Raw genomic sequence first — 13428 nt, forward strand, 5'->3', positions numbered from 1 at the left:
GTATACTACAATGTACCTACTGAGAGAGAAAAGTCAAGTACTTCAAAAATTGAAGGACTATGTCAGAACTGTGTCCAACAAATTTGGCAGAAAGCCACAAATTATAAGATCTGACAATGGAAGGGAATTTGTCTACATGAGGAAGGCATACAGCACCAGACTACAGTTGTCTATACTCTGGAACAAAATTGGGTCACAGAATGCATGATACGGACTATTGGACAGATGATTCGTTCCTTGCTGGAAGATGCACAGTTGCCACTGAAGTACTGAGGGGAAGCAGTGGTTACTGCCACCTATCTGCAGAACCAACTTCAGGCAGCTGCAAGTAACAAAACACCTTTCGAGCTATGGCATGATCGGACACCAAGCATGTCTCACCTTCGTGTATTCGGGTGCAAGGCCTTTGTACACATCCTGAAACAAAAGAGGTCAAAATTTGACAACACTGCCAAGGAAGTAGTGTTCATTGGATATTCTTCAATGCAGAAGGGATGCCGAGGCACAGATCCCAAAACTGGCAAAGTTGGAGTATAGAGAGCTGTCCACTTTGATGAAGGAAAGTGTGCACACCAACCAGAAGGGGCGCCACACCAAACAGATGACAGCAAAATGGCAGAAGAAATTGAGCTATTCTTCCATCACAGAAGGGATCACAGTAATACACCAGCAGAGGAAGGTGAGGAGTCTGAGCCAGAAGAGGCATCAGAGCCAGAAGGGCAGCCGAAGTGCCAGCACCCAGATGCTCTGAATGCACCAACAAAGGTGTACCACCAGACAGACTTGCTTACTTCATGAGAGATGAACTTCCAGAGCCAGAGACCTGGAAAGAGATTGAAGTCTTACCCAAAGCTGAAGCTGAGAGGTGGAGGCAGGCAGCCAAGGTAGAGCTGGAAGCTCTACACAAGAACAAAACTGACAAAACAGACACTGACCAAGCTTCCTCAAGCAAGGAAAGCTGTAGGGTGCAAGTGGATGTTCAAGAAAAAGCCAGATGCTGAAGGAAATGTTGAGAGAGACAAATCAAGACTAGTAACCAAAAGTGTGGACAAGACTACTATGAAACATTTGCTCCTGTAGTCAAACACACGACTATCAGAACTCTTCTGAGTGTTGCTGCTAACAAGAAAATGCAGGTGGAGCACAATGATATAAAAACAGCATTCTTGCATGGAGAAATAGAAGAGGAAATCTACATGCAACAACCACCAGGGTTTGAAGTTCCAGGAACAGAAACCCTACTGTTTAAAATTCAAAAATCCATCTATGGACTGAAACAGGCTGCCAGAGCCTAGAATGAGAAACTGAGCAAAATGCTGTTGAAAGAAGGCTTTGTACAAGGCAGAACAGAACCTGTACAGCAGATTCAGGAACAACAGATGGACTTACTGATTTATGTCGATGATCTACTATTGGCTTATCAAGACCCACTGGACAAGCAACAACCAGTGAATCATCTCAACAAGGACATTGAAGTGCCTAGGTGATGTTACTCACTATCTTGGAATACAAACTGAAAGAGAAGATGATGGATCCTTCTTGCTGAAGCAAAGAAAAGATCCCAGACCTTCTTGAGAGTCTAGGACTGAAGGATGCACATCCATTACCTACTCCAATGGAAGCAAGATACCTGAAACCAGACCAGAATAAACAACCATTTTTATTTTTATTTATTTTTATTTATTAAATTTATATACCGCCCGACTAGCAATAGCTATACCATAAGATCTACAGACAAGCCATCTGGAAATTTCTGTATAAGCACTGTTACCGGGCCAGATGTGGTAGTAACAGTGGGATACCTATGCAGAAAAACCAGCTCGCCAACCAAGAAAGACTGGGAAGCAATCAAAAGAGTGGCAAGACATCTGAAGGGCACTGCAACCATGAAACTCAAGTTAGCGGCTACTTGAAATCCCAAACTAGTGGGATATGCAGATGCTGATTGGGCTGAAGACACAACAGATCGAAAATCCACCAGTGGAAACATCTACTATGGAGATTCTGTGATCAGCTGGGCAAGTAAGAAACAAGAGACTGTAGCACTCTCTTCCATAGAAGCAGAGTATGTGTCAGCTTCTGAAGAAAGCAGACATGGCAAATTGAACTGTTCAAAGATTTAGGCATCTCTATACCTAGGCCTATTGTGATGCATGAGGACAACCAAGGATGTATCAGTCTCATGGAGTCAAAAGGGGTGAGTTCACGTACCAAGCACATAGACATGAAGCACCATTTTATTAGAGATACCTACTACTCAAGATGGAGTATTGTCCAACAGAAGAAATGACTGCAGATGCTCTCACGAAGGCATTGGGCAAAGTCAGACATTGCAAGCTGCGGGACAAGATGAACCCCGTGGGCTGAACCAAACACTCATTGAGAAGGGGTGGAAGTGAGGCAAGAGCAACTCCTGTTTGAGTTTTGTTTGCATTCCAAAGGGAAGATAGAGTTAGGGTCATCCAGCTGGCTAGGATTGCCTACCTTTACCTGCGCTGTTCTCTACCTAACCTCCTTCCATTGTAAACGGATATGCTCAGGGAAACTTATCTGCCCCTCCTTCCTTTCTCTTTTTCTTCGACTGTCCAAAGAGAGAGGAGACATCTTTGTCTTTATTTTCTCTCCTAGACCATGAGGGCAATACCCATGTCTGGGCACTGCGCCTCCAACTTAGTTATTTAGAAGTAGATATGTCTTTCCTATCTACTATGTAGTTCTATAAATAAATTAGCTTTTCTTATTTTACTAAGCCTTAAGTGTCTGTGATCCCTATTTGTTTAATCTATATGGAGAACATATTATACGGAAAGTGGGATTGGACCAAGATGAAGGAGTTGTAAAAATTGGAGGCAGAAATGTCAGTAATTTAAAATATGCAGACAATACCATACCACTAGCAGAAACCAGTAATGATCTGAAACTAATGCTGATGAAAGTTACAGAGGAAAGCAGAGAAGCAGGACTACAGCTGAATGTCAAGAAGACTAAAGTAATAACAGAAGAATTATGTAACTTTAAAGTTGACAATGAGGACATTGAACTTATCAGGGATTATCAATACCTTGGCACAGTCATTAACCAAAAGGGAGACAATAGTCAAGAAATCAGAAGAAGGCTAGGACTGGGGAGGGCAACTATGAGAGAACTAGAAAAGGTCCTCATATGCAAAGATCTATCACTGAACACTACAGTCAGGATCATTCAGACCATGGTATTCCCGATCTCTATGTATGGATGTGAAAGCTGGATGGTGAAAAAAGCGGGTAAGAGAAAAATCAACTCATTTGAAATGTGGTGTTGGAGGAGAGCTTTGTTCATACCATGGACTGCGAAAAAGATAAATAATTGGGTGTTAGAACAAATTAAACCAGAACTATCACTAGAAGCTAAAATGATGAAACTGAGGTTATTATACTTTGGACACAATGAGAAGACATGATTCCCTAGAAAAGACAATAATGCTGGGAAAAACAGAAGGGAAACCAAACAAGAGACGGATTGATTCCATAAAGGAAGCCACAGACCTGAACTTACAAGATCTGAACAGGGTGGGTTCATGACAGATGCTATTGGAGGTCACTGATTCATAGGGTTGCCATAAGTCGTATTCGACTTGAAGGCACATAACAACAAAAAGCCTGCTACTTAGGTAATGCATACACTGGCACACAAGCATCACAGACCGCTGAAGATCTCTGCTTATATATATAGAAATTTCCAAACAGTTGCCTCCATTTGCTGAATTGGCTGATCTTGGGTAGAAGCTGCTGAAATAGGGAGTGAAGATATTGATGACAAGTGCTTGTGTTTTTTGGCAGAAACAGCCATTTTATCCTTAGCTTTTCCCATTCCCTGGGTCTCAAACGGGCTTCCAAATGGGCCTGGTTGGACTTGCGTGTTTGGGGGACTTACAGGGGCCTTAGTGCAAATGTGCACTTTCTGTTTCTCATTCTCTCTTTTTATGGAGGAACGGAGAAGCAGGAGAGTCAAGGATCAGCAGAGAAGTGGGGGGCAGAGTAGTTTGGATCAGGGAAGGTTGAGGAGAACAAGGAGGGCTGAGGACAAGGGAGGCTGGTGAGTGAGGAAGGCTGGATCAAGAAAGGCTGAGAAGTGGGAAATTGGAGAAGCAGCAGGAAGGTTTTTTTAAAAAATACAGAGGGAACAGATAGCAAAGAGCAGGAATTCTCAGAAAGTCACAAAAGACACAGCAACACACAATGTAATACAGGTCTTAACCCTAGCGATAGGAGAGAGTGCGGATATGACCACACTGGTGAAAGACAGAATAAGAACTGTCCTCTGTATGTAAGGGAGGGCTACAGGAGTATGCAAAATCATTTAATCTGTTATTCTGCCTTTGACCACAAGGTGGAGCTCAAGTCCTACCTGAGATCATCTTACATGCATGGGAGAAAAGGCACAAGTCTGGAGGGGCCCTCAGTATGGATGGTTCCTGTGTAAGCTTATATATTCTGGTTTGAGAAAAGCATTTACAAAATTAAGCCCACTTAACTTGACTGAGTGTGTGGGGAAGGATGGATGGGCAAGGGCAGGAAGGGAGGAACAGAGCTCTGTTGAACGCTATGGGGAATCTTTCATCTAGGGACGCAGTGTCTGCATAGGAAGTAATATTATGGACAAATGGCTGAGGGATCATTTGAACTTTGGTCCTCTAGGCTGCAGCCTGGAATCATAGAGCCACATAGGTTTTCTATATATCACGTGTGTGTGTACTGCCTTCAAGTCGATTCCGACTTATGGAGATCCTATGAATAGGGTTTTCATGGTAAGCGGTATTCAGAGGGGGTTTACCATTGCCTCCCTCTGAGGCTGAGAGGCAGTGACTGGCCCAAGGTCACTCAGTGAGCTTCATGGCTGTGTGGGGAATCGGACCCTGGTCTCCCAGGTTGTAGTCCAGCACCTTAACCACTACACCACACTGGCTCTCTATATATCACATATGCAACATAAATCTCACCTGTTTCTTCCTCTATGCAGTCATGCAGTCTTATACTCATCTTTGGATTTTTATTTTTTGCAATCCTTGTTACAGCATTCCGCCTAAACATTGCAAATATTTTCCAAGGGCAGACAAAAAAAACATATTTTTTGAGACTACAGCAATAATGTGTTTTCAAGTATATGCCAGTTTCTATAAAGCTGTGGTAGTAGGAAGTCAAAAGAGTTATCTGAGAAAAAAAATAGACAATGTTAAATGCATCATTTGCATTCAGTGTGCAAGCTTTTAAAATGCAAATAGCAGAAACTAGGAGAGCTGATACTTATTGGAATTGCAGGAGGTGGGGAAGGGAGAGTTTAACCCTTTCCTACCCTACTGAAGTCTTCATTAAAAAACACCTCTCTAGAGCAGCTACTTGCATTCAGAGGAAATACCACAGTGGTGCCAATGGAGGATTTCCTCCCAATGCAAAAAGCAGCTCCAGAAGGATGTTTATTAAAAAAATCGGGACTGCAGTGCGGAGGAAAGGGTTAAATTATCTCTCCTTGTCTGCAGCAGTCTTTATAATTATCAATTCCCCCAGCAGTTATTTGCATTTTAAAAGTGTACACTTTAAATTCAAAGATGAATTTAACATCATGTCTAATTTTGTCACGAGCTGCCTGATTCCTATGTCACTGGGAAAACACGTAGGATATCACATGAAGGGAATAAGTTTAAGTTACACAGAGTTCCATAAATGTTCATTCGCTTTTACACTAAAGAATGTTTTGAGCTTGAAACAATCCTAAACAATTCAGAAAGGAAACTGAGGCAGTCCGGTGGCATACAGAACTCCACAATGGACCTTGCCTACATGCAGCAGATCTACTGGATAAACAGTATAAATTTAGTTATGACTTTTCACCTTAGCCCATCTTCCCAACATGCTCTTTCATGTTTACCTTTTGTTCATCTGCTGCCCATTAATCTCGAGTGTCAAGAACTAATTTCCTATTTCCCAGTCTCTGACTGAGGGCTGGTGCACATGTTACACTTACCATAGAGAGACTATAAAAAACATCCACGTTGTGATTATTGATCCCTACCTATAAAGTACTTACCATGCAGAACACCACCATCAATGTGAGTCACCACCAACAGCTATGTCCAATCATTGGGTGGAGGCCCTCAACATGAGAACTGTGTTCTGCACTTCTAAATATCACAGCTGGAGCAAGAATCATTCATCACGTTTTGTTTGGGGCAGCATCCCCATGATGAATATAATACATACACCAGCCCACACTGTTTCTTCCCAACATGCCTTAAGATCTTGTTGGGATCTACAGTACTGTACAAAAAGATAGTGGTTGCCTATTTGAAAAACCTCAATGTCAGCAATTTGTTCTCATAATGGAATTAATTAAGATCTCAACTGAAGTGAGACTTACTTTTCTAATGATTTAGCTGCACATAACAAGATCTGCTTTGATGGAGTATAAGGTCTGCTTGTAGATTCATTTCCACATCCCATCCTGCCTTGGTTTAAGAAGAGAAAAGAAAGGAAGAACCAACACATAAAGTTTTGACATCAACTGCAGAATAATAATGCCACTAAAATGCAAACATTCCAACCAACTACTGTACCAATTTATTTACTCCTTTTTTTCATTCAAGTACGCTTTCAGATACTGATTTTGAATTAGTAGCAGGTCAAACAGAATATTTGCATAACATAAATGATTCAAGCTGTGGACCAATCAATACAACTTTTTATAAAAGCTTATTATTTTAAAACATGCAGCACTACAGAGAAATGATATTTTATTACAGAACCTCTGATTTAACAGTGAATCTCAAAATAAAAAGAACTTGGTGTTAGCTGGCAAACAATAATCAGTATTACACTGCAATATGTCCTATCCAAATCTGGAATACCCTGCTAATCTTTGATACTTAGGTTGAAATTAGAAGCATACTTGTTTAGAAATAAAGCCCAACTTAAGTGGGACTTGCATGAGAGTAATCAGTCCTTAATTGATATGCGCAACAATGGTGACAACAGAACCATTTCTAGTCCTTCAAGTGTAAAAGAGGCTACAATCCTTTGTAGACTCACTTGGGAGTAAGCTCCACTGAGACTTACGTCTTCTGAGTAAACATGTACAGGATTGTGTGATAAATAATTGTACTATCCTTCTTTGATTGTTTAAGGAGGCATGTAATATACAAGCTGCAGAATAAACATCTTACCGTGGAATTGTTTGAACTGGTTCAATAACTACTTCTTCTAGAAATAAAAAGAAATTGAAAGATTTTATTCAACTAATACACATTCAGTTTATTTATTTCCTCCTGAAAAAGAGCATAAACGTAATAAATGAAATGATCATTTTAAATTTTAACTAAGAAATAAATGTAACATCAGTTCATCAAACTTTTCTTTTTCTTTTACAATTCAATAAGTAAGTTAGAACTAAGAGTAACGTAAAAGATTTAAGAAAAACCGTATTTCCTTAACATGAGAGAAGGGAAGAAGAAAAAGGAAAAGCAAAGAAGGAAAAGGAAAAATCACATTTTGATAGTTATATTAATGTAACTAAATAAAAAGGAGATCTTTCATCTGTTATTTTATCATTCCAAAATTGTATGAACAAGGCCCATTTCTCAATGAATTTATTTTGATGGCTATAATAAATTGCATTCATATTGTATGTCTGTTTTATCATTAGAACCGTCTCCCAGGTTTTCCTCAACCATTCTGGTACTGTTGGAGGATTTTTATTTTTCCATTGCTAGGTTATACAGATTTTTGCTACTGTGAGGAGAGTTGCCATTAATCGGAGATCCCATTAAATGGAGATCCTTGTTTGTAATTTCTAACAGAAGCATGCACAAAAGAACTGCTTTAGGATTTCTCAGTATTGATTAGTCTGAAATTTACTGGATTAAATCCAAAATGGTGTTCCAAAATGGTTTTATTTCAACACAGTTTTTATTTTAACATAGTCTGGGTTGCCTCTTTTACATCTCCAGCAATACATATTTTGATTAAATATTTTACTTGACCTATGTGGAGTGAGAGACCATTGGAATATTGCTTTAAAGAAGTTTTCCTTTAAATTACTTCTTAATAATGTTGTTGGAGTATTTTTAAACAGCCACACCCACTTTTTATATATATTGTTAAATTGAATTGTGCTAAATCCCAATCCCATTTTATATGTTGGTTGTAACTGTTGCTTTTTCAACTGGGAGATAATATGATACACTTGTAATTGATTTCTTTTTATCTGGTTACAATATTTTTTTTCAAATGCTGTATATAAGCATGGCACTCCATTTTTTGTTTAATTGCTCCACTGTATGTTTGAACTGGATAAACTGAAACAATGGAGGTCACCTTTGGTTTAGAATTGTTACAACTTGTTCATAAGAAATGATAGATTCTTCTTTAAACTAACTACCAAAACGAAGCAATTTTTCCCATAAAGAACATTGTTCTAAAATTATTTTTTTAGGTTTGAAGTTAGAGAAGAGAAACAGGGCTGGCACCAGGCATGCGGGGGCCCTTGGGCCCCCGCCTGCTCTGGGCCCCAGCACCCGCCCACATGCCCCACCCAATTTTCCCTTGAAGTGAATGTTGGCTGCGCTGTGCGCACATGCCTGCCAGCAACCAAGCCGGTGGCCAAGGCTTCCCTAAGGGACTGATGCCGTCACCGCCATCTTAGTTGATGGCAGGCATGCACCCACAGAGCAGCCAGCATTTACTTCAAGGGAAACGTAGGTGGGGCGTGAAGGCAGGCGTCACAGGCCTCCGCGGTAGTAGGGGGTGCCCTGGAGCTCCCTCTCTGAGATCCATGGCAGAGAGTACTACCCACCCACCTTAAGGAGGGACCCTTCAGGGGCCCCTCGGCCAGGACCCAACCTGGCCGCCCTCTAGTGTCGGCCCTGGAGAGAAACCAGGGGCTAGTTTTTGTGAGCAATTACTCCAAACTTTAAATATTCTGTTTGTGTATGGAAGGAGTATTTGTTTATTTATGATTCTCTCAGAGCTTGGAAAAGTTACTTTTTTGAACTACAACTCCCATCAGCCCAATCCAGTGGCCATGCTGGCTGGGGCTGATGGGAGTTGTAGTTTTAAAAAAGTAATTTTTCCAAGCTCTGGATTCTCTTTGGCTTAAACCATAGTAGTTCCAATATTTTTTTTTCTTGTAGTTTTGTTCTGCTTGTAGTAAGATGTTATTTTTATACCATTCTGAAACAAATGACAATGTTACTGCTTGGTAATACCTCATCCTGTTAGCTATTCCCAGTTCTCCATGACTTAAAAAAAAATAAATTCTAATTGGCTGTCTTACTTGGCTTGTTTGAATTTCATTATAAGATCTTATCCCAGTCAGTGTCAGTTCTGGAATTGCTTTTTCATGTTTTTAACTTTTTTAAAAATGTTTTAAAAACTTCTTAAAAACTTTTTTTTAATATGTCTTAAAGTCTTTTATTTTTAAAATGTTCTAAAGTGCTTTTAGTTTTGTTTGCCTGGGCTCCTTCTGGGAGGAAGGGCGGGATATAAATTTAATTAATAAAATAAACAATAATAATAAATTATTCTTTCCTGTAGTTAGATAACTTCAGAATTTTTTATCTCCAAAGGTAATGTCATAAAAGTAAATAATATTTTTGGGAGGATCACCATACATGAGGTTGCTATTTTTCCCATCCATAATAGCTGGAATGTTTCCCATTTATTCAAGTCCATTTCAATCTGTGTAATCAATCCTTTAAAGTTATGTTCTTTAATTTGAGATTCGGATGTAGCCATATACCAAAATATCTTATTGATTTGTTTTCCCATTGTAGACTGGTATTTTTTAACTGTTTTTTATTTGTTTCTTAGTTATGTTGATTCAGAAACATTTTGACTTAGTTGTATTTATTTTATATCCAGAAGAGTCACTCTATAGTTGTAACATTTTAAGAGTATTTTCAGTAGGTGTTTCTGGTTGTGTTAAGCTCAGTGCTATATCATCCGCATATAACACAATTTTAAATTCTTCAGTGCTGTGTTTAATTCTGGTTATTTGTGGATTACTTCTTATCAAAGTTATGGCTGTCCCCATGTATTTAATGTTGGTTTCTTCCCTAAGAACAGCTTTCACTCTGTTCTGAAAACAAATGTTGATATGATAGTAGCTGACAGTAGCTGCCTTACATGGACATTCTGGAAAGGTAGTCAATAACAGCTGCCAACTAGCTACTAGTTATCAGCTGCCATCTGGAAGTCAGATACAAGTTAGAGATGGAGCTCAGACAGTTGTGACACCAGAGTACAGCCTTGAAAACTCCTATAAAAGGAGCAACTTTTGTAGAGCAAAGGACCAGAGCTTTTCAGCCTGGTTGAAGAGAGTGCTGCTGTTGCTGAGGTCTGCCTCCCACAAGGGTGAGATGATGTCATTTCTGTCCGGATAAGAGATAGAACTGTATTGAAATGTAATACTATGGAAATGTACTAAGATAGAGATGTACCCATATGAATGTCATATATCTACCCACATTGTAAAGTATTTTGATTTGACTCTGACTAGTTGTTAAGACCACTGTAAACATTACTAGTAAAGATGTTTAATGTTTAAAGAATAAATAATTTAAGAATTATAAAAACAATACGCTATTGAACTCCTATTTATTTTCCTGATATCTCCCAAGCCCCAAGAAGTCTTGGGTTAGAGCTCCAACCTTAGCCTGCATGTTCAGACAACTGCTGTCAAAAACTCCATAAGCTTAGGTGAACATAATGTCTAACATATAATGACTATGAATAGGCAATGGGCAACAGGGAGAACATAAGAACCCTTGATCCTATGCATTCATAAGAAAGAGGCCATCTTGCCAGTTTCATCAGAATAGCCAGTGGTTCAAAAAAAATGCAAACATAGTGGTAATAACAGACACCCTTGTTGTGTTCCTCGCTCCAACATAATAGGTTCATATAGATGGTAATTAAATACTTTAGCTGTGGACATTTAGATCTAAATGTTCTTCCCAGGTTCATTTCTTATAAAATTCTGGCTAGGAAAGACCATTTAACCCTATCAAATATTTTTTCTGCATCCAAAAAAATAAATATTGCTTATAGATTCTGTTTTGGACTTTATTCTATACAGTCAATTGATTTTTTAACATTGTGTTGTACATCAAGATTTTCTTAACTTTAATTTTTAAAAAGTGATTAACGCTTCAATGGGTAAATGGAAATGCAAAACGTGTCCTGAGTTTTGTTAGATGATTGTAGTCTAGGCCTGTTCCCCCTAGTGCAAGACAAAGCTTCCAACTAAAGCTTCAAAATGTACACAAATATTACATGAGAAACCCTTATTTTTTTTCTGGCCAGCCCAATTCTAATTAAAAGACCACTGGCTTAAATTAGGGCTGACTACTTACATAACATACAAGTGGAATAAATTGATTTGTCTGGAAATTTGGTAGGGGGAAAGGAGTAAGGGCCAAATTAGATGTGATATCAATTGAAAGAACATAACTGAATTGAAATAATTAATTGTTACCCTGGGCTCCTTTTTGGAGGAGGGGCAGGATATAAATTTAATAAATCATTAAATAAAGCGCAGGCTTTTACAATGTAAAAAGCAGTTGTCGGTCCCCTGAACAGAATCAAGGCTCTGAGCAACATGGATGAGTGCAGAATAAGGGAGGATACTGGAGAAAATTGCATTTCTGAAGCTGAACTGGGAAGGAAGCCTTCAGTGGTGACAATGGAAGCTTATCTCCTGATGCAAACATGAGTTTTAGGGGGAAGAAAATTTAGGAGGGAGCACAGCAGGGGGAAAGGTTAAAGCTCTTCATTCTTACCATACTGAGGCTATTCCCTCCTCTCCACAGCTACTATTTACATTTTTAAATAAAGTCTATATCAACTGCATTTACATAATTAACATATCTAGTTGTGCACACACATCAGGCAACAGAGGATCCAACTACCACTACTCATCCGCTACTCTGAGACACAGCTGCTGTGCTGGCTTCTCTGTCTCTGCCCCTGGACCTTTAAAAGAACTGCAAATTGGAGGTGGTGGTGGCAGAGAGAGAGACACTGGAAGATCTATTCCAGAGCAATGCCATGTGCCAGAGAGTGTAGAAGCAGTGCTAAAGTTACTTGTCCTATCTCCTTCTGCCAAACCACACTGTTCTGGAGGAAAGAGTCATTTTTCCTTGAGATTTTGTTATCCCAACACACTACCAAAGTCCCTGCTTCCACATTCTTCCTGGCACAAGTAGAGATCCTAATTCCACACACCAAGTTAAGCAAAGCTGTTGCTAGAGACCTTGTTTTCTTCCCCATTCCTAGTCTTTGCTTACAAATGACCTTGGCAACAGAAAGCCTCAACCCCTCTGGATACTTTATAGTCTCTAACTGCTTCTCTCTACTGGGAATTTTGCTGTCACCACTAATTACTTTTCTGCCCTTATTTGCCTTATCTCAGTCTAGTGTGTAGCTTTGTCACTAGGCACAGTTAAACTTGTTCTATTTGGTAACTAGGCCAAGAATCAGGTGTGTGTTAAAAACAAATGAATTTTATTTATTAAACAGATGTAAGAAATATAAACAAGTTTACTTCATATTCAGATTCTGGAAGTGTGTGGTTCCAAAATAAAGATTACTGGTTTCATTTATCTTACTCTTTCCAAAATCTCCTCACAGGAAAAAATATAAGCCTGCCTATCCTACCCCTCTAAACCACTCTCCTCAACCTTCCTCCTAGATATATTCACTATCCCCCATTCACTCTGCCAATCAGCACACAGCAATCCTCAACATTCTAACTCACTCACTCCCACTCCACCTCTCTCTGTATACCACATTTACTCTAATATTGACCTCTTCCAATCTTTACCTGTTTAACTGATTATAACAAACCATGAAAAGAGAAACACCACATTACTCTATTGCATTATTTTATGTAAACTGCATTGGGGGTTCCTCTGAATTAGATAATTAGAAATTAGATAAATCAACTAAATATTTTAAGAACATGTTATAGAGGAATGCTTTCAAATCTTAATTGACAATTGATTTTGTCCTTATCCACACAAGACTGCAAGTGAAAATGCTGTTTTCTAACTTCCCTCTCCTATATATACTCCACCCTGCATAGATCATATGCTCCACCCCAAATTGAACATTATTCCCCCCTCGCACATAGAACACAGAGTCACTGGGCTGAATCCAGAGCACACTTAGTGTAATCCTTCTCCTTCACCTGCATAATTCCAGTTCTGCTTCCTGGTCATGCTACAACATGTCAAAAAGATTCATGAGTTCTAACTATGACTTTATAAACTACTAGCAGCCTCATATTCTGCATTGCTTGGGGATACTAAAAAACCAAAAACACAGTGCTCTTTTGAAATCAGTGACTAAAATCCGTGAAATTTTGAAAGGTTCAGTCTGCCATCTTGATTCAAAATGG

The 13428-nt window shown here is 39.2% G+C and overlaps 1 protein-coding gene across 2 annotated transcripts in view; it reads right to left on the reverse strand.

Moving 5' to 3' along the window:
* ERICH2 (glutamate rich 2) overlaps positions 1 to 13428 on the reverse strand; it is a 60414-nt gene that overhangs the window by 25400 nt on the left and 21586 nt on the right. For both annotated transcript variants that reach the window (XM_061612918.1, XM_061612919.1), the window contains 3 exons: positions 7196 to 7232; positions 6394 to 6477; positions 4979 to 5061 (listed from right to left, as the gene is read on the reverse strand). In XM_061612918.1, the coding sequence (XP_061468902.1) occupies positions 4979 to 5061; positions 6394 to 6477; positions 7196 to 7232 (204 nt within the window). The remainder of the gene's footprint in view (positions 1 to 4978; positions 5062 to 6393; positions 6478 to 7195; positions 7233 to 13428) is intronic.

The sequence above is a fragment of the Rhineura floridana genome, chromosome 2, assembly GCF_030035675.1.
Source record: "Rhineura floridana isolate rRhiFlo1 chromosome 2, rRhiFlo1.hap2, whole genome shotgun sequence".
NCBI lineage: Eukaryota > Metazoa > Chordata > Lepidosauria > Squamata > Rhineuridae > Rhineura > Rhineura floridana.